This window comes from Pseudorasbora parva, chromosome 4 (genome assembly GCF_024679245.1).
Source record: "Pseudorasbora parva isolate DD20220531a chromosome 4, ASM2467924v1, whole genome shotgun sequence".
Taxonomy (NCBI): Eukaryota; Metazoa; Chordata; class Actinopteri; order Cypriniformes; family Gobionidae; genus Pseudorasbora; species Pseudorasbora parva.
This window is the reverse complement of record NC_090175.1, coordinates 11,983,943-12,011,267: the sequence shown is the minus strand read 5'-3', so window position 1 is coordinate 12,011,267 and position 27,325 is coordinate 11,983,943. Positions and strand designations below refer to the sequence as shown.

The 27,325-nt window shown below is 41.6% G+C and overlaps 1 protein-coding gene across 4 annotated transcripts in view; it reads left to right on the top strand.

Annotated features, from left to right (window-relative positions):
- The window catches only part of mast1a (microtubule associated serine/threonine kinase 1a), a 105,867-nt gene that overhangs the window by 67,216 nt on the left and 11,326 nt on the right, over window positions 1-27,325 (top strand). For all 4 annotated transcript variants that reach the window (XM_067440917.1, XM_067440916.1, XM_067440919.1 and 1 more), the window contains 14 exons: window positions 8,745-8,902; window positions 10,445-10,520; window positions 11,145-11,354; window positions 12,275-12,376; window positions 15,547-15,679; window positions 18,845-18,912; window positions 19,233-19,309; window positions 19,408-19,616; window positions 21,471-21,609; window positions 22,681-22,813; window positions 22,892-23,057; window positions 23,305-23,406; window positions 25,787-25,909; window positions 25,996-26,105. In XM_067440917.1, the coding sequence (XP_067297018.1) occupies window positions 8,745-8,902; window positions 10,445-10,520; window positions 11,145-11,354; window positions 12,275-12,376; window positions 15,547-15,679; window positions 18,845-18,912; window positions 19,233-19,309; window positions 19,408-19,616; window positions 21,471-21,609; window positions 22,681-22,813; window positions 22,892-23,057; window positions 23,305-23,406; window positions 25,787-25,909; window positions 25,996-26,105 (1,806 nt within the window). The remainder of the gene's footprint in view (window positions 1-8,744; window positions 8,903-10,444; window positions 10,521-11,144; window positions 11,355-12,274; window positions 12,377-15,546; window positions 15,680-18,844; window positions 18,913-19,232; window positions 19,310-19,407; window positions 19,617-21,470; window positions 21,610-22,680; window positions 22,814-22,891; window positions 23,058-23,304; window positions 23,407-25,786; window positions 25,910-25,995; window positions 26,106-27,325) is intronic.

Here is a 27,325-nt window from a genome sequence, read left to right as displayed (position 1 = left end):
TCCCGCGGCCCTCTCTCCCGCTGCAGACCTCGCTGAACCACGCCCCCCTTGCCACATACCCCCACCGCCCGACTCAGGCCGGGGAGCCGTCCGGCCTGCAGCCCCCCCCCCCCCCCCCCATTTCTGGAGAGGAAATCGGCCACAGCCATCTGAGCACCCGGCCTGTGGACCACCTTGAACTTAAACGGCTGAAGAGCCAGATACCAACGGGTGATCCGCGCGTTGGTATCCTTCATGCGGTGGAGCCATTGGAGAGGAGCGTGGTCCGAACAGAGAGTGAACTCCCGCCCCAGGAGGTAATAGCGGAGAGTGAGAACGGCCCATCTGATGGCCAAACACTCCTTTTCTATGGTGCTGTACTTAGCTTCCCTCTTGGAGAGCTTACGGCTAATGTACAGCACCGGCCGCTCTCCCCCCTCCACCTCCTGGGCCAGGACTGCGCCCAGCCCCCTGTCCGACGCGTCAGTCTGCAACAAGAAAGGGAGAGAAAAGTCAGGGGAGTGTAACAGCGGCCCGCCACATAGAGCAGCCTTTACTTGGGTAAAAGCCTGTTGACACAGCTCCGTCCACTGGACCGTATCTGGTAGCCCCTTTCTAGTAAGATCAGTCAAGGGGCTGGTGAGGTCCGAATAATTTGGTATAAACCGTCTATAATATCCCGCCAGCCCCAAGAACTGTCTTACCTCCTTTTTGGTCTTGGGCCTCGGACAGGTTGCAATTGCGGCAGTCTTATCAATTTGGGGACGCACCTGTCCATGACCCAAGTGGAAGCCCAGATACCTTACTTCCACCCGCCCAATCGCACACTTCTTCGGGTTGGCCGTGAGCCCCGCTCTCCTCAGCGACCTCAGGACCGCCCTCACATGCTGCATATGCCGCTGCCAATCGTGACTATAAATCACTATGTCATCTAGGTACGCAGCAGCATATGCAGCATGGGGACGCAAAATCCTATCCATGAGCCGCTGGAAGGTTGCAGGCGCCCCGAACAAGCCGAAAGGAAGCGTGACAAATTGGTGTAATCCAAACGGCGTGGTGAAAGCTGTTTTTTCTTTGGACAATGGAGACAAGGGGATCTGCCAATAGCCCTTTGTTAAGTCCAGTGTCGAATAAAATCGAGCCGTGCCTAACCGATCAAGCAACTCGTCAACCCGTGGCATTGGATACGCGTCGAACTTCGACACAGCGTTCACCTTGCGGTAGTCCACACAGAACCTGACCGAGCCGTCTGTTTTGGGGACCAAAACTATCGGGCTCGCCCAGTCACTGTTGGACTCCTCGATTACTCCCATGTCGAGCATTGCGCCTAATTCGTCCTGAACTACTTTTTTCTTGTGTTCAGGCAAGCGATACGGCCGGCTGCGAACTACCACGCCCGGCTCGGTCTCGATATGGTGCTGAATCAAGTCGGTACGTCCCGGTAGGGGCGAGAACACGTCAGCGAACTCCGCCTGCAATTTCGATAAATCAGCGAGTTGTAACGGTGAGAGGTGATCTCCCCCCGGGGCCAACGCGACTGATTGCGCTTTAATGCTCGCCTCTGGCCCGAGATCATCCTCTCCCCCGATCACCGTTGCCAACAACACCGATTCCACCTCATTCCATTTTTTAAGCAGATTGAGGTGGTATATTTGACGTGCCCCGTTCCTATCGGATCGTATCACTTCATAATCGAGCTCTCCTATCTGCCGTGCGACCTCAAACGGCCCCTGCCACTTTGACATTAATTTTGAGCTCGACGTTGGGAGTAGAACGAGCACTTTCTCTCCCGGTGTGAATTTGCGTAGTCTAGCACCCCTGTTATATGACCGGCTCTGGCGGTCCTGGGCTTGCAACAAATTCTCCCTCGATAGCCGCCCCAATGTGTGGAGTTTTGTTCGCAAGTCCATGACGTACTGAATTTCGTTTTTGGCCAACGAAGGCCCCTCCTCCCAAGTTTCTCGTAGGACGTCCAGCACCCCCCGTGGCTGTCGCCCGTAGAGAAGCTCGAAGGGGGAAAACCCCGTGGAGGCTTGCGGGACCTCGCGCACAGCAAATAAGAGGGGTTCTAACCACCGATCCCAATTCTTGGCGTCTTCCTGTACGAATTTACGGATCATGGATTTAAGAGTGCGATTAAATCGTTCGACCAAGCCGTCTGTTTGTGGGTGATAGACGCTGGTTCGAATGGATTTAATGCCCAATAATCCGTACAATTCGCTTAACGTACGTGACATAAACGCCGTGCCTTGATCAGTGAGGATTTCTTTTGGAATCCCCACCCGGGAGATTAAACGAAACAGTGCGTCCGCAACACTCTTCGCCGAGATGTTGCGGAGAGCCACTGCTTCCGGATATCGTGTTGCGTAGTCCACGATAACTAGCGCAAAACGATGTCCGCGTGCGGATCGCTCTAATGGCCCGATGAGGTCCATCGCAATTCTCTCGAAGGGGACCTGCATTAATGGTAGGGGGCGCAATGGCGCTTTTGGGGCGGCCAGTGGATTCACCAACTGACATTCAGGACAAGACGCGCACCACCTGCGCACATTGTCATGAATGCCTGGCCAAAAAAATCGGGTCATTAAACGATTCAGCGTGGCCGCCTGTCCCAGGTGGCCCGCCATCGGGTTAGAGTGAGCCGCCTGGAAAAGCATTTCCCGGCGGCTCTTTGGTACTAACAACTGGGTTGTATCCATTTTTGTCTGAGCGTCTTGGGTCACTCGATACAACCTATCCTTAATTATGGCAAAATAAGGATACGTGACAGGCCATGCGGGTTGGAGGGACTGACCGTCGATAGTGCGGACCTGTTGAAAAGCATGTTTTAGAGTCTCATCTTGAGACTGCTCCAGAGGGAAGTCATCGCGGTCCGAGAGAATCAGTCTCTCGACCCCGCTCGGTTCCTCTGAAGCAGTTCCCAAGGGTCCCGTATCAGTCTCGCCAACCTGCACTCGCACCGCCCCGTTCCTAGCCTTGTTTCCCCAAGCGGCATCCGCGCATAACGACCCCAATAGCGCCGAAAAGGCGGGCCAATTCGTCCCCAGAATTAGCGGATGCCGGAGGTGGGGACTAACCGCCACCTCAACACTATGCTTTTTCCCCCTAAACTGTATCGTGACTGGGACAACCGGATATTCCACCACATCCCCGTGCACACACCGCACCTTAACCATGCGGCTTGTATCCAATGCCCCAGGCTGCATCAGGCTTTGATGGATCGAGGTTTGGTTACATCCTGAATCCACCAAGGCCTGATATGTACCCCCCTTGATACTTACAGGAATTTGGTACTCTCCTGCTTGATCGGGGGTGGTCCGCTGGACGTCCGGGATCCGGATCATTGTTCCGATGTCCATCATCGGACACCGGTCCACAAAATGATCCGGATCGCCGCACCGCCAGCAGGCCAGCCCAGGCCTACCCGCCGCCCCGGCGGCGGGGAGTGGGTTGGAGGCTGAGCGCGGAAAGGGGGCGGAACCGGATCCATTGTCACTACCCATCCCCAGCGGCCCCGCCCCCCTGGGCGGGACCCGCGAACTCCCAGACGGTCCAAGGCCCATCCCACCCCGGCCTCTGGGGGGGACGCGAGGAGGGCCTGGAGGGCGGGACCTGGGGAGAGGGACAGGTCGAGAGAGAGAGAGAGAAGGGGGAGAGAGAGAGGGAGAAGTTAGTGGGGGTTCGCCGACCCCCGGGCACGCCACCAGGTGGTCCTCCGCCAAGTTGATGGCCGTCTCCAGCGACGTGGGCCGGTGGCACTGGACCCACTCGGCGGTCTTCCTGGGGAGCCGAGTGATAAACTGCTCCAGCACCACCAGATCGACAACATGGTCCACGTCGCTGCCGCCGGCCAGAAGCCATCTGCGGCACTCGTCCCGGAGCTGTTGGCCCAAGGCGAAGGGTCGACCGGACTCACCCCACTCCAGGGAACGGAAACGCTGGCGGTGTTGCTCTGGGGTCCGGCCGACCCGCTGAAGTATGGCCCTCTTCAGATCGTCGTAGTCCAGGAGGTTCGCGACCGGTAGCTGTTGTGCGGCCGCCTGGGCTTCGCCGGATAGAAGGGGGATGAGGCGCACCGGCCACTGTGCCCGGGGCCACCCGCAGGCCTCCGCGGCCTTCTGGAACAAATCGACGAAGGCCTCCGGGTCGTCTTCCGGCCCCATTTTCTGCAGGGGCACGTGCACCGGTGCGCTGGCCCGCCCAGCGGCCTCGGCGCGAACCTCCCGGTCGATCCAGCTCCGGAACCGCTCGCGGTCCTCTTGCTGGCCTCGGACGATCGCCTCGAAGCGGTGTTCCTGTTCAGTCCGAAGGTCCAGCAATGCCTGATGGTGTTCCTGGTGGAGGACCGCGAGGGAGTTGATGATATCCGCAAATGGCGAGGCGGAGGGCGTTGTCATGGCGGCGGCGCTGTCCTGCTTCCTTCCCGGGTTTCGGCACCAGTGTAACAAGTTCGATAGGGTAAGGAAGGAAGAGGACACGGGGGTCGGCAGGACTGTTGATGCTTTTTATTTTCAAACTCAATCTCAACGTGCACACTTCAGTGTGTGTCTGTTTTCTCATATGCTCAGTCTCAGTTTCACTTCCGGGTCACGCACTTCCGGGTTCCGGATAACTCAGGGTCTCGCATCAACAGTCCGACTCTCTCTCTTTCTGGTCTCCGGTTCCGCTGGTGATTTATCCCGTCTCCGCGCTCATTACTAGAACAAGAGACAGGTGTTATTAATCTGCGTCCAACCCACTCACTTACCGCTCGTCCCGCGGCCCTCTCTCCCGCTGCAGACCTCGCTGAACCACGCCCCCCTTGCCACACAGACCATTTGGTCTCTTCCAGCAGATAATGCTCCTGCCACAAAGCAAAAATGGTTCAGGAATGGTTTGAGGAGTACAACAACGAATTTGAGGTGTCCTCTAAATTCCCCAGATTTCAATCCAATCGAGCATCTGTGGGATATGCTGAACAAACAAGTCCAATCCATGGAGCCCTCACCTCGCAACTTATAGGACTTTAAAGGATCTGCTGCTAACATCTTGGTGCCAGATAGCACAGCACACCTTCAGGGGTCTAGTGGAGTCCATGCCTCGACGGGTCAGGGCTCTTTTGGCAGCAAAAGGGGGACCAAGACAATATTTGCTCATAATGGGATATTTGATCGGTGTGTGTGTGTGTGTGTGTGTGTGTGTATATATATACAGTCTTGTTCAAAATAATAGCAGTACAATGTGACTAACCAGAATAATCAAGGTTTTTCGTATATTTTTTTATTGCTACGTGGCAAACAAGTTACCAGTAGGTTCAGTAGATTGTCAGAAAACAAATGAGACCCAGCATTCATGATATGCACGCTCTTAAGGCTGTGCAATTGGGCAATTAGTTGAATTAGTTGAAAGGGGTGTGTTCAAAAAAATAGCAGTGTGGCATTCAATCACTGAGGTCATCAATTTTGTGAAGAAACAGGTGTGAATCAGGTGGCCCCTATTTAAGGATGAAGCCAACACTTGTTGAACATGCATTTGAAAGCTGAGGAAAATGGGTCGTTCAAGACATTGTTCAGAAGAACAGCGTACTTTGATTAAAAAGTTGATTAGAGAGGGGAAAACCTATAAAGAGGTGCAAAAAATGATAGGCTGTTAAGCTAAAATGATCTCCAATGCCTTAAAATGGAGAGCAAAACCAGAGAGACGTGGAAGAAAACGGAAGACAACCATCAAAATGGATAGAAGAATAACCAGAATGGCAAAGGCTCAGCCAATGATCACCTCCAGGATGATCAAAGACAGTCTGGAGTTACCTGTAAGTACTGTGACAGTTAGAAGACGTCTGTGTGAAGCTAATCTATTTTCAAGAATCCCCCGCAAAGTCCCTCTGTTAAAAAAAAGGCATGTGCAGAAGAGGTTACAATTTGCCAAAGAACACATCAACTGGCCTAAAGAGAAATGGAGGAACATTTTGTGGACTGATGAGAGTAAAATTGTTCTTTTTGGGTCCAAGGGCCACAGGCAGTTTGTGAGACGACCCCCAAACTCTGAATTCAAGCCACAGTACACAGTGAAGACAGTGAAGCATGGAGGTGCAAGCATCATGATATGGGCTTGTTTCTCCTACTATGGTGTTGGGCCTATTTATCGCATACCAGGGATCATGGATCAGTTTGCATATGTTAAAATACTTGAAGAGGTCATGTTGCCCTATGCTGAAGAGGACATGCCCTTGAAATGGTTGTTTCAACAAGACAATGACCCAAAACACAATAGTAAACGGGCAAAGTCTTGGTTCCAAACCAACAAAATTAATGTTATGGAGTGGCCAGCCCAATCTCCAGACCTTAATCCAATTGAGAACTTGTGGGGTGATATCAAAAAGGCTGTTTCTGAAGCAAAACCAAGAAATGTGAATGAATTGTGGAATGTTGTTAAAGAATCATGGAGTGGAATAACAGCTGAGAGGTGCCATAAGTTGGTTGACTCCATGCCACACAGATGTCAAGCAGTTTTAAAAAACTGTGGTCATACAACTAAATATTAGTTTAGTGATTCACAGGATTGCTAAATCCCAGAAGAAAAAAAAAAGTTTGTACAAAATAGTTTTGAGTTTGTACAGTCAAAGGTAGACACTGCTATTTTTTTGAACACACCCCTTTCAACTAATTGCCCAATTGCACAGCCTTAAGAGCGTGCATATCATGAATGCTGGGTCTCATTTGTTTTCTGAGAATCTACTGAACCTACTGGTAACTTGTTTGCCACGTAGCAATAAAAAATATACTAAAAACCTTGATTATTCTGGTTAGTCACATTGTACTGCTATTATTTTGAACAAGACTGTATATATATATATATATATATATATATATATATATATATATATATATATATATATATATATATATATATATATATATTCAGGTCACAGATGATAGAATGAAGCCAAGAAAAACCTTTAAACAACAGCAGTAGCCTTAAACGTATTAACTTAACATTTACATTTTTTAACGAGACCATGAATTGACCATTGGTGTCCAGGCAGTTTATTCATCCATTTCATGGCTGTTTGAACTGCTCAGTTGTTGTTTGTAATTAAATAATAATTTCTAACCATGTTTGTGTATTTGAGTATGCAATGATGAAATGTTTTTTAGAGAATGTAGATAGTGGGAATGATGGTTTAATTGGTGGGTGTTCATTGGTGGATGTTGAGGAGAGAGGTTTCATCAGTTTTTTCTCATTTTGTCCTCCTATTGACTCTACAGTGAAATATTTGTTGTTAAAACTAAAGTCATTCACTCACTGCCACAGGGGAACGTTGAGTGCTAATGAAAACCATTACAACCGGCCAGTGTTACGTTTACAGTTTCACTCCATTCGTTTGGGTCGCTAATCTGTCCTGGATTTACTGCGCTGGACACACAGAGCACACACAAATAACAGCATTGTGTCAGACTCAGACCTTAAACCTTATAAAATGGCTCTCAGTGGCCCTGAATATTTGAGCATGCTGTGTTTTGGACAGGACATGACTGAAGCCACTATTCTGGCTATAGAGCGCAAACAACCGGAAAAGATGTAGCAGCTCCATAAAAACAGATGATGTACCAAGGGATTATTATTAGCATTTTCTTACAAAATCAGTTTTTCCCTTATTATTCAATGTGTGTCACTGTCAACACCAGGGTTATATTGTTAATTAAAACTAAAACCATAAAAAAAATCTTTACTTAAAATAAACATTAACTGGAATCAAATAAAATAAAAAAATGTAAACTTTTATTCAAATAGTTGGCAAGTCAACATTCCTCAGTTTCAGTTAAAGTTAAAATACTAAAATAAATAAAAGTGTGAATTATTTACAGATGTGAATTATTTATAGATTTTATTGTAAGTGTTAATTTTATTTATTTGTTTATTGATTGATTTGATTGTGTGTTCGTTTTATTTATTTATTTATTTATTTACATATATATTTTAATTAATTCCTTATTATGTGTTAATTAATTTTTTTTATTTACGTAAATTTGAGAACTAATTAGTAATAATATGATTTTCTGAATGTTTTCATGAATATAAAAACGTATGGTCAGAGCCTTATAAAAGTATATTTTTTAATTTAAATAACATCTAATTGAAAATATGAACTTCAAAATATTTTAATAACTGAAAAATTCAAAATATTTTAATAACTAGACAACATTGTCAGATCAATTATATATTGATTGATTGATTGATTGATTCATTGATTGATTGATTGATTCATTGAATGATTGATTGATTCATTGATTCATTCATTCATTCATTCATTCACCCATTGATTGATTGATTGATTGATTCACTCATTGATTGATTGATTTATTGATTAATTCATTAATTCATTAATTTATTCATGATTCATTGATTGAGGACCTTCAGGATGAAGACTGATTTGTCAGTCTGATAAATATTTAAAAATTACCTTTTTTTATTCTGTCAGGACATAGTAGCTAGCAATGTTTCTTTAAAAAGATACACATTTATATTTCTGTTTTCTAAGTTTAATTGACATTTTATTGAGTTGTGCTTTGGGAACAGCTGTTTTTGGTGTCATAATTTTGATCAAATGAAGAGTAAATAAATCTGTTAAATCTATTAAAACTGTTGTGTTAACAACAGCATTCTCTTATTTATATGTATAATTGTTGCTAGTTTCAAAGCTAATGGCAGGTGGCATTGTGGGACGTGCTTTGCTCTGTGTCTTGAGCGTCAGTGGCAGTATATAAACGTGTGTTTTTTTTTAGTCTTCCAGCTCGTCCCAGGAGCGGCTCCATCAGTTGCCGTTTCAGCCCACACTGGACGAGCTACACTTCCTGTCCAAGCACTTTGGCAGCACTGAGAGCATCACTGATGATGATGGACGGAGATCGCCACATGTGCGGCCACGCTCCCGGAGTCTTAGGTACACATGCTCACTTAAAGGGTTAGTTCACCCAAAAATGTAAATTCTGTCAATAATTCCTCACCCTAATGTTGTTCGACACCTGTAAGACCTGTTCATCTTCAGACACAAATGAAGATATTTGTGTTGAAATCCGATGGCAAAAAATTGTGTTGAAATCCGAGGTGTTGACAAACGATACAATCGTTTTATGAAACCATGAGAATAGTTTTTGTGTGGAAAAAAACTAATTAACGACTTATATGGGCCGATTTCAAAACAAAGATTCGAACCGTTATGAATCAGCGAATCGATTCATGATTCGGATCGTGTGTCAAACTGCCGAAATCACCCCTGCGTCCCAATTCGCATACTATCCATCCTAAATAGTATTCGAAAATAATATTAGTATGTCCCAAATCGTAGTATGTTGAAAAGAGTATTCCAAAGATTCCTGGATAGTTTACTATTTCCGGTCCGAATTCGAAGTATGGATCGATGGGCACTCTAACGGCTGATATTGCCCACAACCCACTGCGAGTTGGACGAGGATTCGATTAGAACTACAAACACGAAGGATATGCGAGTCAGACGGTTAAGTAGAGAAGTTTAGATAAAGGGCTTTGAGTGAACAGCTATCAATATTTAACCTGACAAAAATATATTTATCCAGTGTTGTCCACATTATATTTCACCTGCAGCAGCATTGTGAACTTTTTTAATGACACGTTTGGCCATTAACTTTTAAATGCATCATTATATTTAAACTGCAAACACATGAGGAGATCTCTGACCCACAAAGACCCACACATGGCAGATCAACGAGCGGCTACATTTCTCTCCGATACGGTAGGCGATTAAACTGAATGTGGAGGATTTGAACTGTGACGAATCTGACGATGATTGACAGGGCAGATAAACGGTGACGGGATGCACGTAACTAAGCGACAGAGTCCGTTAAAGATGGCGAAGTAGTATGTCCTGAAGCTTGCATACTTTTCTGCTACACACTCAAAAGTATATACCTTTTCTTCACAAAAAGAGTACATACTTTTAGGACGTAGTATAAGTAGGCGAATTGGGACGCAGCACACGTTACATTGTGATCGAATCATGAATCGATTCACTGATTCATAACGGTTTGAAGCTTTGTTTTGAAATTGGCCCATCACAATGACTAAAACTAAGTCTTATTTAGTTTTTTTCCACAATCACTATTCTCATGGCTTCATAAGATGATTGTAGAGCCGCTGTAGTGAGATGGGCTTTGTATCGACGTCTTCAGTGCCTTTATGGGTCTTGAGAGAGGAAATGACATTGGTGTCAATGAAGGCCTTTCTGAGCCATCGGATTTCAACACTAATATCTTCATCTGTGTCTGAAGATGAACGGAGGTCTTACAGGCATCGAACGACATGAGGGTGAGGAATTATTGACTGATTTTTATTTTTGGGTGAACTAAACCTTTAAACTTCTTAAGCACATTACAACCACTTTATACCAAAAGTCTTAGTCATCTTCTTTCTTCTGCTTTATTTTCATCCTCTCCGTTTCTCTCTTCAGTCCAGGGCGATCACCTTCCTGCTACGACAATGAGATTGTTATGATGAACCATGTTTATAAGGAGCGGTTCCCTAAGGTTAGCAAAACACGACCACACACTCAGACTAATATCAGATTATTAAGAGTCTTCAGTGTTTTTAAAATCATGTCATCTGTGAATCCATGCACTTGCAGCACATTGCTAAACGTTACTTGAGTGTTACACATATGTTTGGACATTTTCACTAGTCAAAGGTGGGTAAATTTACCAGCCATAAGGGCAAACTCCACAAAACGAATCAAAGGGGGGGATATGAAATCATATTTTAAATAAAGAAAATCCTTGTTTTATGACCAAGAGATTTGCTCTGTGATAACACTGTTGTATTATTTTCCAGAAATATTGTTGAGTATTAATGTTAAACCCCTAGTAATGATGCTGAAAATTCAGCTTTGCATTACAGGAATAAATTACATTTTTAAATATATTCAAATAAAAAAAAGTTATTTTAAGTTGTAATAATATTTCACAATATTACTGTTTTTACTGTATTTTTGATCACATAAATGCAGCTTTAGTAAGCAGAATCGACTACAATGTATTTTCCAGAAATATTGCCAAGTGTTAATTTTTTAACCCTTGTTTGTCTCTGCAACGGCAGTCCACAATATATTCCCTATCAAAAACGTTATTTAAACGTTGTCTATCCGTTACGTTCAGGCCACAGCTCAGATGGAGGAGCGTTTGGCTGATTTCATCGAGTCTTTCTCGCCTGAGAACGTGCTGCCGCTGGCCGACGGGGTCCTCAGCTTCATCCACCACCAGATCGCAGAGCTGTCCCGAAACTGCCTGACCAAATCCCGTGAAGGCCTCATCACCACCGTCTACTTCTACGAGCTGCAGGAAAACCTGGAGAAGCTACTGCATGAAGTGAGCTTGAGTCTAAATGTGTGGGACTGATATGAGTCAAGTCAAGTCACCTTTGTTTATTTAGCGATTTATACAATACATACCGTAATGTTTTAAAGCAGCTTCACAGTGATAAACAGGAAAATTATGCAATTTGGCTGTTGTTCAGCTGGATATTAGTATGTTTGTTTCATCTCGCTTCGTTTAACTGGATTATTTTACCGTTCCTTATTACCATAATATTCCATTAGCTCAATTTTTGCTTATTATTTTATTGCATCTCTAATTACTTAAATTACATTAAATAGGTTCAAATGCCAGAACATTAAAAAAAAATCATGTTTTAAATGTTTTTTTAAATCTATTTAATATATGTTTATGGAGGGCCAAATTACTCAAAAGAAAATAATTTACATTACATATTCCAACTTTTTTACATATTGTTGACTGACAACCATAACCATGTAAGTGAAACGTCACAAGCTCATGCCTAAATATATATATATATATATATATATATATATATATATATATATATATATATATATATATATATATATATATATATATTTTAATCTTAAGATAAGGATTTAAAAAAAAATTAATGCAAAGTAATGCTCAAATTAAATATATTTGTTTGTTTGGTTTAATAAGTAATTAAATCACTCATTTAATTGTTTTTATTAAGTATTTAATTATGTTGTAATGATTCATTTATGATTTAATTTTGAATTTGGCCCTCCATTCACTACTAGTCATGAGCAAATCTCTTCTTTAAGCTATACAAACCTAATATCAAGAGTCCTGAGAAATTTAAATTCACTCAAGTGTGTCCAAACGATTGGCTGACCAGAAGTTTAATTTTACAATTAAGATTGTAAGTAGTTAAAAGTGGTCTTAATTGAAGAATCACCCAAATATTGTCTTGTGTTATCTGTCAGGCCTATGATCGATCAGAGAGCTCGGAGATGACCTTCATCACAGAGCTGGTGAAGAAACTCTTCATCATCATCTCCCGCCCTGCCCGACTGCTTGAATGTCTGGTGAGAGTCCACACACACACACACACACACACACACACACACACACACACACACACACACACACACACACACACATAGTGTTTCCATGCTTTATGGGGACTTTCCATAGGTGTAATGGATTTTATACTGTATAAACCGTATTTTCTATCCCCCTACGCTGCCCCTGCCCCTAAACCTACCCATCACAGGAAACATTCTGCATTTTTACTTTCTCAAAAAAACATCTTTTAGTATGTTTTTAAAGCTATTTGAAATATGAGGACATTTGAAATAAACCACATTTATAGTGTAATGCCCATGTAGTTATACAAATTTGTGTCCTCATAAACCACATAAACAGGCTCTCACACACACACACACACACACACAAACACACACGACTTGATCTGCCTGTCGCTGGGCTTGGTTGCTTCTTCAGCCTACGTTGTGCAGTTGCCATAGCAACTGGCTGATGGGGTCACCAAGGGTCAGGAGAAGAAAGTACTGTGTACTGAAAGGCTTCAGTCTAACAAAACCTTGGACTAGTATTATCAAACACAAAAGGCCCCCAGCAGTGCGACCACTGGAAATGTGGATCACCAGATAAGTGGACTACAGTGTGGATCGGGCCGCATTTTTCTGTCCAACCCGGCCCGCGTCCGACAATGCAGTAACCGAATCCGGCCCGAGCCCGACAGGCATTAAAGGGTTAGTTCACCCAAAAATTAAATTGATGTCATTAACTCCTCACCCTAATGTTGTTCCACACCCGTAAGACCTCCGTTCATCTTCAGACACAGTTTAAGATATTTTAGATTTAGTCCGAGGGCTTTCCGTCCTTTGAATGTAAGTGTATGCTCACTTGCTGTCCACGTCTAGAAGACTCTTGAAGCATCGAGAATACATTTTGGTCCAAAAATAACAAAAACTAAGACTTTATTCAGCATTGTCTTCTCTTCCGCGTTTGTTTTCAAACCTCAAATAAAGAATCAATCGGTCGTGAATCAGCAGATTGATTCGTGATTTGTATCGCAAATGTCACGTGATTTCAGCAGTTTGACACGCGATCCGAATCTTGAATCATGACCATTTGATTCTTTATTTGAGGAACACTGAAGAGAAGACAATACTGAATAAAGTCATATTTTTTGTAATTTTTGGACCAAAATATGTTGTCAATGCTTCAAAAGAGTCTAACTAACCAACTAATGTCACATATGGACTACTTGGAGGTCTCACGGGTGTGGGACGACATTAGGGCGAGTCATTAATGAAAGAAATTTAATTTTTGGGTGAACTAACCCTTAAAGATATTTATGTCCAAGCCCGACAGTTAAAGTCTATTTTTTTTCTCAGATACTAATGACACATGTAGCTACATTTGTTTGTGTGGAAACTAAAGCCCGCTTTTATTAAGCGACTGTAGGAAGGCATCCTGAAATGTTTACAGACGAGCGCATCAGCACACGCATGGGGCCTCAAACGGCACACAGAGCCCAATCAAATAGCCAACTGAAATTAAATGAACAAAGGTCTACTAAAAATGGCCCAGGCTAACAGAACAAAACATTAATGTAACACAATTGAAATGCTTATTGAACTGAAAGTCACTTTTACCATTTTTCTCAAACTGTATGGTTCCTAAACTGCAACATGGGATCTATTTACAAAATCTATCCATCAAAGTTTAGGCTAATCGAGGTTATGCAGAAAAAGGATTGCATCCTCAACTGTGGGTGGCTTCAAGGCTGTCCTCCTCTTCTCGATGGTTCTGCCAGTAGTGCTGAAGTTGCGCTCATTGCTCCTGCTGCTGGTATAATGAGGATGCCGCGCGCAAAATGCACGCACGTTTTGCACGTTGTTGTCACAGCGACTTAAACAAATTTACGCACACAGGAAGAAGGGTGTTAGGGTAATATTTTACATTTATTTTAATCACAAAAACAAACCATTGCATCAAGTTAAACAGGCCCCTTGGCTACTTACATAATAAGCCGTTTTAAATGTATACGGTTCAATGCCTTATCGAGCTGACGTGACCGAGCCCGACCCGAACCCGAGCGTCATTTCTAAATATCTGTCCGAACCCGTCGGGACCCGTCGGGTTCGGGTCGGGTCGGGTATCCATCCTGTAATGTGGACATGAAATACTGCGTTGAGTTGAGAATTATTTTATTGTTTTTTTGAGAATAATACAATCATAATTGGCCTAGCAACAAATATCAGCACGCAATCAAAAACAAATATTCAAGACAGAAACTTAGGTACATATTTTTTCCCATTAATTGATAAAAAGTGACTACAGCAATTTCATTTTCATAAAGTTCTATTTAAAATAAATGCTATTCTTTGAACTTTCTTTTCATCAGCGAATCCTGAAAAGAAAAATACAACACGGTTTTCACAGAAATATGAAGCAGCTCAACTGTTTTCAATATTGATAATAATAATAAATTTTTCATGAGCTTTAAATCATATTAGAATGATTTCTAAAGGATCATGTGATACTGAAGACTGGAGTAATGATGCTGAAAATTCAGCTTTAAAGGTGCACTATGTAGTATTTTTGCAGTGAAATATTCAAACACCACTTGGCCACTGTTACATATTTTGTTCAGTTGAGTACTTATAATATCCCAAATGTTTCTAACTATTTGTAAATTATAAGAAAATTGCTATTTTAACCAAAGAACAGACTTCTGAGGGAGTCGCCTGTCGATTGTGTCATATCCTTAGTTTTATTTGTCAGAAACGCTTTACTCTCACTGGAGTGTGAAAAAGAGTCACAGCAGCCGCTGAGCGAACACACTGAGTAACTTCATAACATTATTTTAATACACACTTAAATGTATCTAATATGATGAACAGAGCTGTGTTACCTCATACTCATGACCGGAAAAGCGGAAATGGCTCGGTAACTGTGGCATAATAAAAGTCCCGCTGCTCGCGAGGCGTGTGTCGTTCATCTCATTAACAATCGCTCCAGCGGCCTTTCTCAGCTTCTCAACACTCGGTCCTGCTCTGCTTCACTACAGTAACGTTAATAACCGCATCCAAGAGCCTGATTTCTACCCGAGTCCTATCCGATCCCAACTTCTTTTAAAAACACTGAAAAACATTAGAACGGTGGTTTATTTGACTATTGAATGCTGCAGTTGACCAGAAATGCCCTTTCCCCCTGTTTTCCTCAGGAGTTTAACCCTGAAGAGTTCTACCACCTCCTGGAGGCAGCAGAAGACCACGCTAAAGAGGGCCAGCTGATGAAACAAGACATCCCACGATACATCATCAGCCAGCTCGGCCTGACCAGAGACCCTCTGGAAGGTGAGAGAGACAAACTCGACTGAACATCTTCACAAAGAGCGTGCTAGTCTGTAGAGGAAACGAGCGTAGAAGAAGCCAGAGGAGAGGAAATGTAGGTCATACTGAGAAACATTGTTGAGATTATGGAACAGGTTAAGGTAACGCACAGGCAGTGGGAAGTGTGTATTCCTGCCAAGAATACAGGGAAATGTGTAAGCACCGCTGTGAACCTGGCAAACAGCAGCCGGCTCGGAGCAATGGGGCTTTTGATATAAACATACACTTACTCTCTCTCGCTGCACAACTAAACGCAACAAAACACTTCTCTAGCAAAAAATGCCCTCAGAATTGTTTTAATACAGCTCGGTCTGTTTATTTAAAGTTGAAGAGTGAATGTTAAAATACTTTACTTACAGCTTTATTTACAGCTATATGTAAACCGTTTGTATGTTAGGGTGACCAAAAGTCCTATTTTTCCATGTCCTGTTTTCATGGTCCTGTCCTGGCCCTAATATAACAATTTTCTATCCATACAGAGGGGGCATACTTTAAATGTATTGAAGGAATCTTAGAGTAAACTTCGAGTATAATTTGAGTATCTCATTGCCGGGCCGAGTGTCCTGGTTTTTGGTAATCAAAATATGGTCGACCTATTGTATGTTGGGACCCACTTTATATTAGGTGGCCTTAACTACTATGTACTAACATTGTAATTAATCATTTGATACAATACACTTATTGTGTACATACATGTTTTTACATTGTACTTACATTTAAAAAAATGCCTGCATGTAATTACGTCTGTAATTAATTTCTGTAGTTACATTTGTAATTACACAGTTGGCACTTCCCTTACACCTATAACCCTATAGCCTTAAACTGACCCATACCATGACACCTGACCCTAACTCTACCCGTATCCCACCTCAATATCAGCAAAAGTCTTTTGCAATACAATTTGAACACAGTAAGTACAGTCCCTGACAAAAGTCTTGTCGCTTATCTATTTTCTAGAAATACCTGATATTAACCTGACTTTTAATTAATTCATTGGTGTTAGAAATAGCTCATATGAAAAGCTAAAACCCTCCCAAATGATGTTTAATGCACTGAAATAAATAATTTTCACAGAAAAAATATTTATCATTTAATCAAGACAGAAAGGTCAAATTTTGGCAAGACAAAAGTTTTGTCGCCTATACAGAAATTGAACAAATTTACTGCAAATACAAAAATATGTCAGCAAATCAAGTTGTGGTGCTGTGAGATCCAAATTTAATATCTTGTATGACTTCCATGAGCTTGAAGGACTGCATCCATGCGGTTTGGCAAGGATTCATACAATTTATTGATGAAGTCATCAGGAATAGCTAAGAAAGCAGTCTTGCATGCCTCCCAGAGTTCATCAATATTCTTTGGTTTCGTCTTCCATGTGTCCTCTTTCATCCTACCCCACATATGCTCAATGATGTTAATTTAACGTTTTATTTTTATTTTATTTAACTTAATTGCAGTGAGTATAAAATGTATACCTAATCCCTTTATGTTGGGACTTTTTGAATCATTTCCATTGGCATGTTTATCGATTGTGGTCCAATGAGATTTCACTTTGGGCTGGACACCAAGTAATGTAGTCTTGTTTGTCCTTGTGTTTATTGTTAATCTGTCAGAGATTCGTCTCAGAGTCCAGCACATCATTTATCTGGATGCAGATTTAAATCCGTTTTCATCCGGCTTGAGTTGGACACTGTGAAATTATATCCCTGGGAAAGCAGGTTTAACTCCGGTCACTCAAATCTAGTGTGAAATTGCTAAGACTCGTTTCAGTCACCTCACTTAATTTTCCGGCTGCAGATGCCAGAGAAAATGAAGTTTAAAATCCCAGATGTGTTGAAGATGTTTTTTCCACATGACGTTATACTATACTCAGAGGCTGAAAGGAAAGTGCTGTTTTGGTGCTTGATTTATGTGCTTTTCAGTGGTTTCTTGAGTTGCTGTGGTTGTTTATTTATATCATAGTCTTTATTTAGATCAGCAATGCTTAATTTTTCTCTCCAGAATGGATGGTTGCTGTGGTGACTGGAGGTGTTGTTTTTAGACGCGATTAGGCAATATGTTGCTGAATTTCTCATGGAAAGGCAAAGGCAGATGGCTAATTATTTATGAATTTTAGATAACTCTTAATTTCTTGGGAGAAATTATGCATGCTGCTCAATTTGGTTATATACCACAGAATTTCAATGCAAATATAGTGTGTGTGCGTGTTTGCGTGCGTGCGTGCGTGCGTGTGTTTGTGTGTGTGTGTTTATGCTTTTTGTCAGGACTCCTGATGAAAAAAACAGCATTTATTTGAAATAGAAATAGTAACATTATAAATGTCTTTTCTGACAATTTAATGTGTCCTTGCTGAATAAAAGTATTAATTTATTTATTTAATTTATGAATTAATGAAATATTTTTTATTATAATATATATATATATATATATATATATATATATATATATAATATACACACACATTATTGGACACATTCAATTGTCAGAAAAGACATTTATATTATTTATATTACTTTTTCTAGACATTTATATTATTTCTATTTAAAATAAATGCTGTTCGTTTCATCAGGAGTCCTGAAAAAAATGCATCACAGTTTCCACAAAAATACTGAACTGTTTTCAACATTGATGTTAATAACCAGAAATGTTTCTTGAGCATTAAATCATCATATTAGAATGATTTCTGAACGATCACGTGACTCTGAAGCCTGGAGTAATGATGCTGAAAATTCAGATCACAAGAATAAATTACACTTTAAAATACATTAAATACTATTTTCTACAATAGAAAACAGTAATTGTGAATTATAATAATATTTTCAGATTTTTACGGTTTTAATGTATTTTTGATGCAACATTGGAGAGCAGAAGAGACTTCTTTCAAAAACATTACAAATCTTACTGGCCCCAAACTTTTGAACAGTATTGTGTATTATTAATACATTTCTGTATTATATATTAATTTAATTGATTTAGTTTCATTTGACAAAAAACTTTAGTTCAAAACATAAAATTGTTTCTCAAACTACACATTTATGTCATTTTTAATTCCTCCAAAAAGGTACATATATATTGCGTAGAAAAACATAACATTTTTAATAATTAACCAAACATCCTCCTCCCATACAGAAATGGTGAATTTGGAGAGTTATGACAGTGAGGGCCCACACACACCGGAGACGGACGACTCGGCTGAAGTGAGTGCCTTGGTGTAGTCATGAATATATTTTGTTTTGAAATAACCAAAAACTCATAACTTTTACCTACTATAATAAAGTGTGTGATTCAAGCAAAAAGGGAGAACAGAACAAGATGTGTTATATAAGCTTGCAATTTTCTCACTCTCTAAAATGGAAACATATTTTTAATTAAGGACTCTGCAAACTCTCGGAGCACAACTGCGACGGCAGGGGTTCAGGATGAAAGTGCTAAAAAATGAAATGCAATAGGGAGTGAAATTATGCTCCGGTGAGTCTACTTATTTCACCTGCATTGAATCGCACTTTTTATCTCTCAGGGGAAGCTCAAAGCCATCAAACCGCCCTGTGAATCAGACTTCCAGACTATCAAACTCATCAGCAACGGAGCGTACGGGTAAAAAATACTCAAACACGGTTATTCAGCCTGAAATTGCTCAAAGTCATTGTGTAAATATGGATAAAACATATCTCTCCCTCTCGCTTGGATCATAGAGCTGTGTATTTGGTCAGACACCGAGAGATGCGGCAGCGCTTCGCCATGAAGAAGATCAACAAACAAAACCTGATCCTGCGGAACCAGATCCAGCAGGCGTTCGTGGAGCGGGACATCCTGACCTTCGCTGAGAATCCATTCGTGGTCAGCATGTTCTGCTCTTTTGAGACACGCCGTCACCTGTGTATGGTCATGGAGTATGTAGAGGGTAAGGCATCACACACACACTGAGCAACTGACCTTTCAGTAAGCCCCACCCCCTTTTTGGGCAAATAATCGGATGAGATGTTAAACTGAGATCCTGACTCTCTAAGGTCATTAAAAATCCAGATTTTTTTTTTGTGGAAAAGAGTAGAGGTGTAACCCCGGCATCCTGGCCAATTTTTTCCATTGGCCTCTATCCATCATGACCTCCAAATCATCCCACTCTCCTGATTGGATTAATCACTCGGTCTCCTCTCCACCAATCAGCTGGTGTGTGTGGAGGGTGTTCTGGCCGAATATGGCTATAATATCCAGGTGGTGCTGCACATTGGTGCTGGTTGAGAATATGTGAAGCGCTTTAAGGACCCAGAAAAAGCGCTATATAAATGTTACAAATTATTATTATTAATTATAAATGTCTTACAATGTCAGTGTGAAAACCTTGTCCCAAGATGTGTTTGATACATTTTCGGACACAGAAGGACCACCTCTCATACAAGAGCATTCAAGTGGGATATTAAAAAGATTTTAAAATAAATATGGTGGGTAACAAGATTAATTAGGATGTGAGGGTTTACAGATCACAATTACTGTTACATGTGAAAACAGTTGAAGGGTTAGTTCACCCAAAAATGAAAATGTGATGTTTATCTGCTTACCCCAGTGCATCCAAGATGTGGGTGTGTTAGTTTCTTCACTCGAACACAAATGAAGATTTATAACTCCAACCGTTGCAGTCTGCCAGTCATATAATCATGTGAATGGGTAACAACTCTATGAGAGCAAAAAAACAAAACATGCTCAGACAACGTGCACTAAAACCCTGCTGCTCGTGACGACGCAATGATGACTGGCGCTATCATATATATATATATTATGTAGATGCCTCATTAGTGCCTGCGCGGATCGGCCTAATGAGGCATCTACATAATATATATCTATGATTGTGCCAGTTTGACCTTACTAGATGGAAGTAATGACGGATAAGAACACTAGATGAGATTCGTCTTGGATATGAGGTAAAAAAATTACAAATACTGTTCACTTCTCACAGAAACCAATCGGTTCGTGTCTTAAGGCATGAGAGTGTGTCGTCATGAGCAGCAGGGTTTTTGTGCACGTTGTCTAAGCATGTTTTTTATTTTTTTACTCTCATAGAGTTGTTACCCATTCACATGCATTATGACTGGCAGACTGCAACGGTTGAAGTTATAAATCTTAATTTGTGTTCTACTGAAGAAACAAACACACCTACATGCTGAATGCACTGGAGGTAAGCAGATAAACACCACATTTTCATTTTTGGGTGAACTATACTTTTAACGTTAGGTTATTTAGACTTGTATGTTAGCATGGACTCACTTTAATTGTAACTTAATGAGAGTATGACAGCCAGAAAATTACAGTTTTTGTCTTCATTGGGATCGAAGTTGAATCGTGAAGGAACCAGGTTACTGCGCCCACTTTTTAATACACAATGTGAACCTGCTGCAAACCACAGATGAACAATCATACACTAGTCTGCTCTGGCTTTTTTGGGGTTTTGGAAATGGAATAAAATTTATTCCATTACCCATCCTCTCAGGATATCTGGAATCAGTGTTACAAGTACCCCAGGCACCATTACCATTTTTATAGCATAAAAACACCATCAAAGTGAGAGCTTCCGATCTTCCAATGTTTCTCTATGGCGCTGAAACCTAAAGATATCCGAGTTCCCGGCCCCGTGCGACTGATACTCAACTGCCATTGGCTCATCTGCGTTCGAGGGGAGGGGCCTACCGATAGGTCAGTTGGTTGTGAACATGTACAGATGTTATTCAGGCATTTTAAAATCCCCCTTTATTTTCCCATTTAGGAGGCGATTGTGCCACCCTTCTCAAGAATATCGGAGCACTTCCTGTGGAGATGGCTCGGATGTACTTTGCTGAGACTGTTTTGGCGCTGGAGTATATTCATAATTATGGCATCGTACACCGAGACCTGAAACCAGACAAGTAAGTCAGCGCCCCCTGCTGGAGTGGCGGTCATATGTCAAGTAAAATAGTGGAAGTGCCGTCAGTGTAAAGATGGTTCACTTATTATAATGCCTACAGACAAGCGCATGTATAGAGTGCATATAGAGTCCCCCTCCACTTTTTTCAGAGCCCTTGGTTCTGGAAGGTCTCATTTTAAAAATCCCTCTTTATAGAGTTATAAGCCAAACGAACCAGCTATGAGGTGAATCACAAGATAACAAAAAAAAAATTAAAAAAGTATTCGAATATAGGACAAAATGACAAAAGTACAAGACTGTGCTACAAAGACCTACAATCCTATTGCAAATGGCAATGGAGAAATATAAAACTATGAATTTAAAGATGATGATTATGTTGAAACAACAAATTTTTTGCAAAATATGAATATATATAATTGTTCTTTATATATATTGCACTGTAAATCTTATTTCTGATTCATGTTAATTTATATTCTTTCTATTCTGATTTGCGAAATGTTATAATCAAGGTCTTCTAATATTTGGAACAATACAGTATACAGCTCTGGAAAAAATTTAAAGACCACTTAACATAATTTATTTTTCCAGAGGTGTGTGCGATTATTATTATTATTATTATTATTTTTTTAAATATACAAGTATTTAAGTAATTTGAGAGCGTTGGGAGACTGATGCATGTCATTCGCAGTGCTTCATGGGAGTGGATGTTTGTGTTTGCACAATTTGCTCGTTTCACATCTAATTGGTGGAGATTTCTCTGTAGAATTATGGGTAATGTAGTTTTTCACTACTTCTCAATTTTTCTGTTAGATATGATTATTTAACAAATTACGTAAAATAATGTGGGCTGATGGCTTCAACAAAAGCATATGCCATCGATCACCTACCTCATGTAGCTCACAGTAGGTCTGTGTTCAAATGTTAATAAGTTATCGTTAAAAATCAGTTCCCCTATGGAGAAAATAAATGGGATTTTTACTTCCAGAACCGACTGTTGCGCTCCATTACAGGCTGTAAAACAGTTGCCGCCCCTGACTTGAAGTGAACCCTCACTGCCAGTTCTTTTTCACAGTCTGTTGATCACGTCGATGGGTCACATTAAGCTGACTGATTTTGGCCTGTCAAAGATGGGGCTCATGAATCTCACCACTAACCTGTACGAGGGACACATCGAGAAGGATGCCAGGGAGTTCCTGGACAAACAGGTAAGGAAGCTTGTTCTATTGTAAAGGGATTACACACCAGGTGTAAACAAGGCCGTAATGTCTTTGTCTCTGTCTCAGGTGTGCGGCACACCGGAGTATATCGCCCCAGAGGTCATTCTCAGGCAGGGCTATGGGAAACCAGTGGACTGGTGGGCCATGGGTATCATCCTCTACGAATTCCTAGTGGGCTGCGTGCCGTTCTTCGGAGACACGCCTGAAGAGCTCTTTGGTCAGGTGATCACAGGTGAGCCTCACGCAGAGGTAAATCCTAATGCTTAATCACACATTGTGTCCTGACACGTCTCTTCTGCTAATCTGACTTCAAAAGCAACACCTGTGCTAATATTAGCAACGGCGATGTTGATTAGTGCAAAGCAAACACTTTTTTTCTCCTCCAGATACCTCTTCCAAAGCACTCCATTTTCTTTGCAAATGTTTGCAATTGCATAAACTGAAATGGGATGCCTACAGATTTCTGTGTGTTTGTGCAGATGATATTGAGTGGCCTGGGGGAGATGAAGCGTTGCCTAGTGATGCGCAGAGCCTGATTTCTGACCTGCTGCAAACCAACCCACTGGTGCGACTGGGCACAGGTACACATGCTAAGCTTACACAAACTTATGCCATTTATCAAAATATGAAGTCAGCATGATATTAAATTGGACCCTTTTTAACTTAATGCATGTTCTTGGTCTTATTGTGAGCAATCCATCTTTGCAAATATAGTGGTCCAAAAAAGTATTTAGTCAGCCATTAATTGTGCAAGTGCTCCCACTTAAAAAGATAAGAGGCCTGTAATTTTCGTCATATGTACACTTGAACTATGAAAGACAGAATGAGAAAAAAAATCCAGAAAATCACATTGTCTGATTTTTAAAGAATTGATTTGCAAATTATGGTGGAAAATAAGTATTTGGTCAATAACAAAAGTTCATTTCAATACTTTGTTATATACCCTTTGTTGGCAATGACAAATATTCAAATATTTTCTGTATTTTCTACATAAAGTCTCCACACAGTTTTTACACACAGTTGCTGGTAGTTTGGCCCATTCCTCATACAGATCTCCTCTAGAGCAGTGATGTTTTGGGGCTGCCGCTGGGCAACACGGATTTTCAACTTCCTCCAAAGATTTTCTATGGGGTTGAGATCTGGAAACTGGCTAGGCCACTCCAGGACCTTGAAATGCTTTACACTTCTTCATTTCCCGGGCAGTGTGTTTGGGATCATTGCAGTTGCGTGCACAGACCTCCGCGGTGGCAGGGTCATTACTGGGACCCCCCCGGTAGAAATCGCACCCCGGAGCGAGGTGGAAATCGCGTTCGCTGGGGCACTGTGGTACTGTGGGGTGATCAAAAAGCGAAAAGGGCACTTTCACTTTCAAAGGGGCAGGGACTGTCCCCATTCAAGCTCCCATTCATTCTTTCCTTTACATGGATCAGTCGTCCTGGTCCCTTTGCAGAAAAACAGCCCCAAAGCATGATGTTTCCACCCCATGCTTCACAGTAGACATGGTCTTACTCAGCATTCTTTCTCACCCAAACACGACAATTTGAGTTTTTACCAAAAAGTTCTATTTTGGTCACATCTGACCATATGACATTCTCCAAATCCTCTTCTGGATCACCCAAATGCTCTCTAGCAAACTTCAGATGGGCCTGGACATGTACTGGCTTAAGCAGGGGGACACGTCTGGCACTATAGGACTTGTTACTTTGGTCCCAGCTCTCTGCAGGTCATTCGCTTGGTGTCGTTCTTGGATTTTTGCTCACCGTTGTTGTGATCACTGACCCTACGGGGTGAGATTTTGCGTGGGGCTCCAGATCGATGGATATTATCAGTGGTCTTGTATGTTTTCCATTTTCTAATAACTGCTCCCACAGTTGATTTCTTACCTATTGCAGATTCAGACTTCCCAGCCTGGTGCAGGTCTACAAAAGTATTTCTGGTGTCTTTTGACAGCTCTTTGGTCTTGGCCAGAGTGGAGTTTGGAGTCTGACTGTTTGAGGTTATGGAAAGGTATCTTTTATACTGATAACAAGTTCAAACAGGTGCCATTAATTCAGGTAACTAGTGGAGGACAGAGCAGCCTCTTAAAGAAGAAGTTACAGGTCTGCGAGAGCCAGAAATCTAGTTTTTTTGTAGGTGACCAAATACTTATTTTTCACCATAAATTGCTAATAAATTCTTAAAAAATCAGACAATGTGATTTTCTGGATTGTTTTTCTCATTCTGTCTCTTAAGTATACAAATGACGAAAATTACAGGCCTCTTATCTTTTTAAGTGGGAGAACTTGCACAATTGGTGGCTGACTAAATACTTTTTTGCCCCACTGTAATTATTTCATATAATGGTATATTTCACTACCACTCAAATGTTTGTGATTGATAATACTTTTTAAATGTTTTTAAAGAAATCTCTTCTGCTCACCATGGCTACATTTATTTAATCAAATATGTAAATATTTAAATGTAATTTTATCAGTTTAAAAGCTGAATTACTCCAGTAACTTGTGTCACATGATCATTTGGAAATCATTCTAATATGATGATTTGATGCCTAATATTTCATATTTGTATCAATGTTGAAAACAATCATATTTTGCTTCATATTTTTGTGGAATCCGTGATACATTTTTTCAGGATTCAGAATGGCATTCATTTGAAATAGAAATATTTAGTAATATTATAGGAACATACTCACACTTGCGTTAAATTTAATACATCCTTGATGAAGAAAATGATTAATTTCGTATTAAAATAATCTTACTGAATCTTACTGAAATCTTGAGTTGAAAGCTATCGAGTTTAGAAAACAAGATAAAGTTATTGAATTTACAGAAAAGCACAGAAAATGTAGACAGTTTGAGGGTTTTGCGTCACAATCCAAGACCATAACACCTAAAATCTTACCGAGATTGCATGTTTATCTGTTTTCATCATCTATAAATATCTGTTTTCCCTTGTGAACAGGTGGAGCGTTTGAACTGAAGCAGCACTCGTTTTTCTTGGGATTGGACTGGAACGGTTTGCTTCGACAGAAGGCCGAGTTCATCCCTCATCTGGAGTCTGAGGAGGACACCAGCTATTTTGACAGTAGGACACACACATTTGTTTTTGAGTCTGCCCTTAATCGGCATCATTCTATCCCTTACTATCCTCTCACTCTCCGTCTGTCTCAGCGCGGTCCGAGCGTTATCGGCACATCAATTCCTACGACGAGGACGACACCAACGACGATGAGCCGGTGGAGATAAGACAGTTCTCTTCCTGCTCTCCGCGCTTCAGCAAGGTCAGGCTAACACATGGCTGCATCCATATTTCATGCTTTCTTTCTTAGAAACACTCTTGCATGCGTAAACACACTCATTAAAGGGTCATGAAACCCCCCTGCTGCAGCGGTGTTTTTTCACACCTTCGATTTGAAAAAGCTTGTTAAAAGGGGAGTGGTCGACTGTGAAAAGGTGGGATGGTATTGTGTGGAAAGAGGGAATGTTTGCATAAATAGGGGAGTGTCAGTAGGTGCATTAAGATTAGCGATACCAACAGCAGCAGTTAAAGCGGATCTGAGACATGTTCTTGGTTCACGTTGGCATTGTTTACCACAGAGAGATTAAATGAGGGATGAGTACAGCGAATGAGAGAGCTATGAGTGGCGTGCAGCAGAGATCGCAAATCATTCAGCTCTTCAAAGTTCAAACCAGCATAATTCAGTGAGAAATGAAAATAAATGTTATTCTGCATGACGAAATATTTTGCAAACGTGATAAAACTATATTTGTCCAAATATGCACGCTGTTTGGCAAGATGAACAACGCGCCGACGTGATAAGAGAACGTGAACCACCCAACATGCGATGTGATAGAGAGGTGTAATTCTAGATCGGGGTAAAAGCGAAGAGGTTTGAGGCTAGTCTCGACCGCGCATTGCCGTGACGATCCGCGCTGTCTATCACTCGGCAGCTAAATCTATATTTGTCCAAATATGCAGCACACTGTTTCAGCCCGAACACATGCGGTTTAGTGCATGGCTGTGACCACAAATAAAACGGAGAGGACGTGGCTTTTGTTCATTAGCCTACAGATTACAGATTGGTTATTTTGCACTCCTGACATAGATAGTCAACGCTTGCAGGTTCGGCGTGCGATTCCTCAAGTGAATTTTACTTTACCGAGCCTTTGTAGCAAAGGCTTCCACAGACGGCGCCGGTTACAGCTCGCTCGGCGCCCTTTACGTTATTTCGTATCAGCACAACGCCTTTCCTCCGTGACTTTTCCGCACGCTGCTTCCAAAACTTCCCCACCATATCTCTACAATAATGATGGAAGACGAGCCTGACAGAAGTGACTGTCTCATGCATATTAACTAAATTATCTTGTATGCATACTACAGCGCAGGGATTGGACTGAATGAGCTTTATGTCATGAATATATATCGAGAATCGCTCGGAGCGGTCGACGTCAGCATGTGCCCAGCACCCCATACTTGGGCCGAAAAGGCCGTGCCGACGTC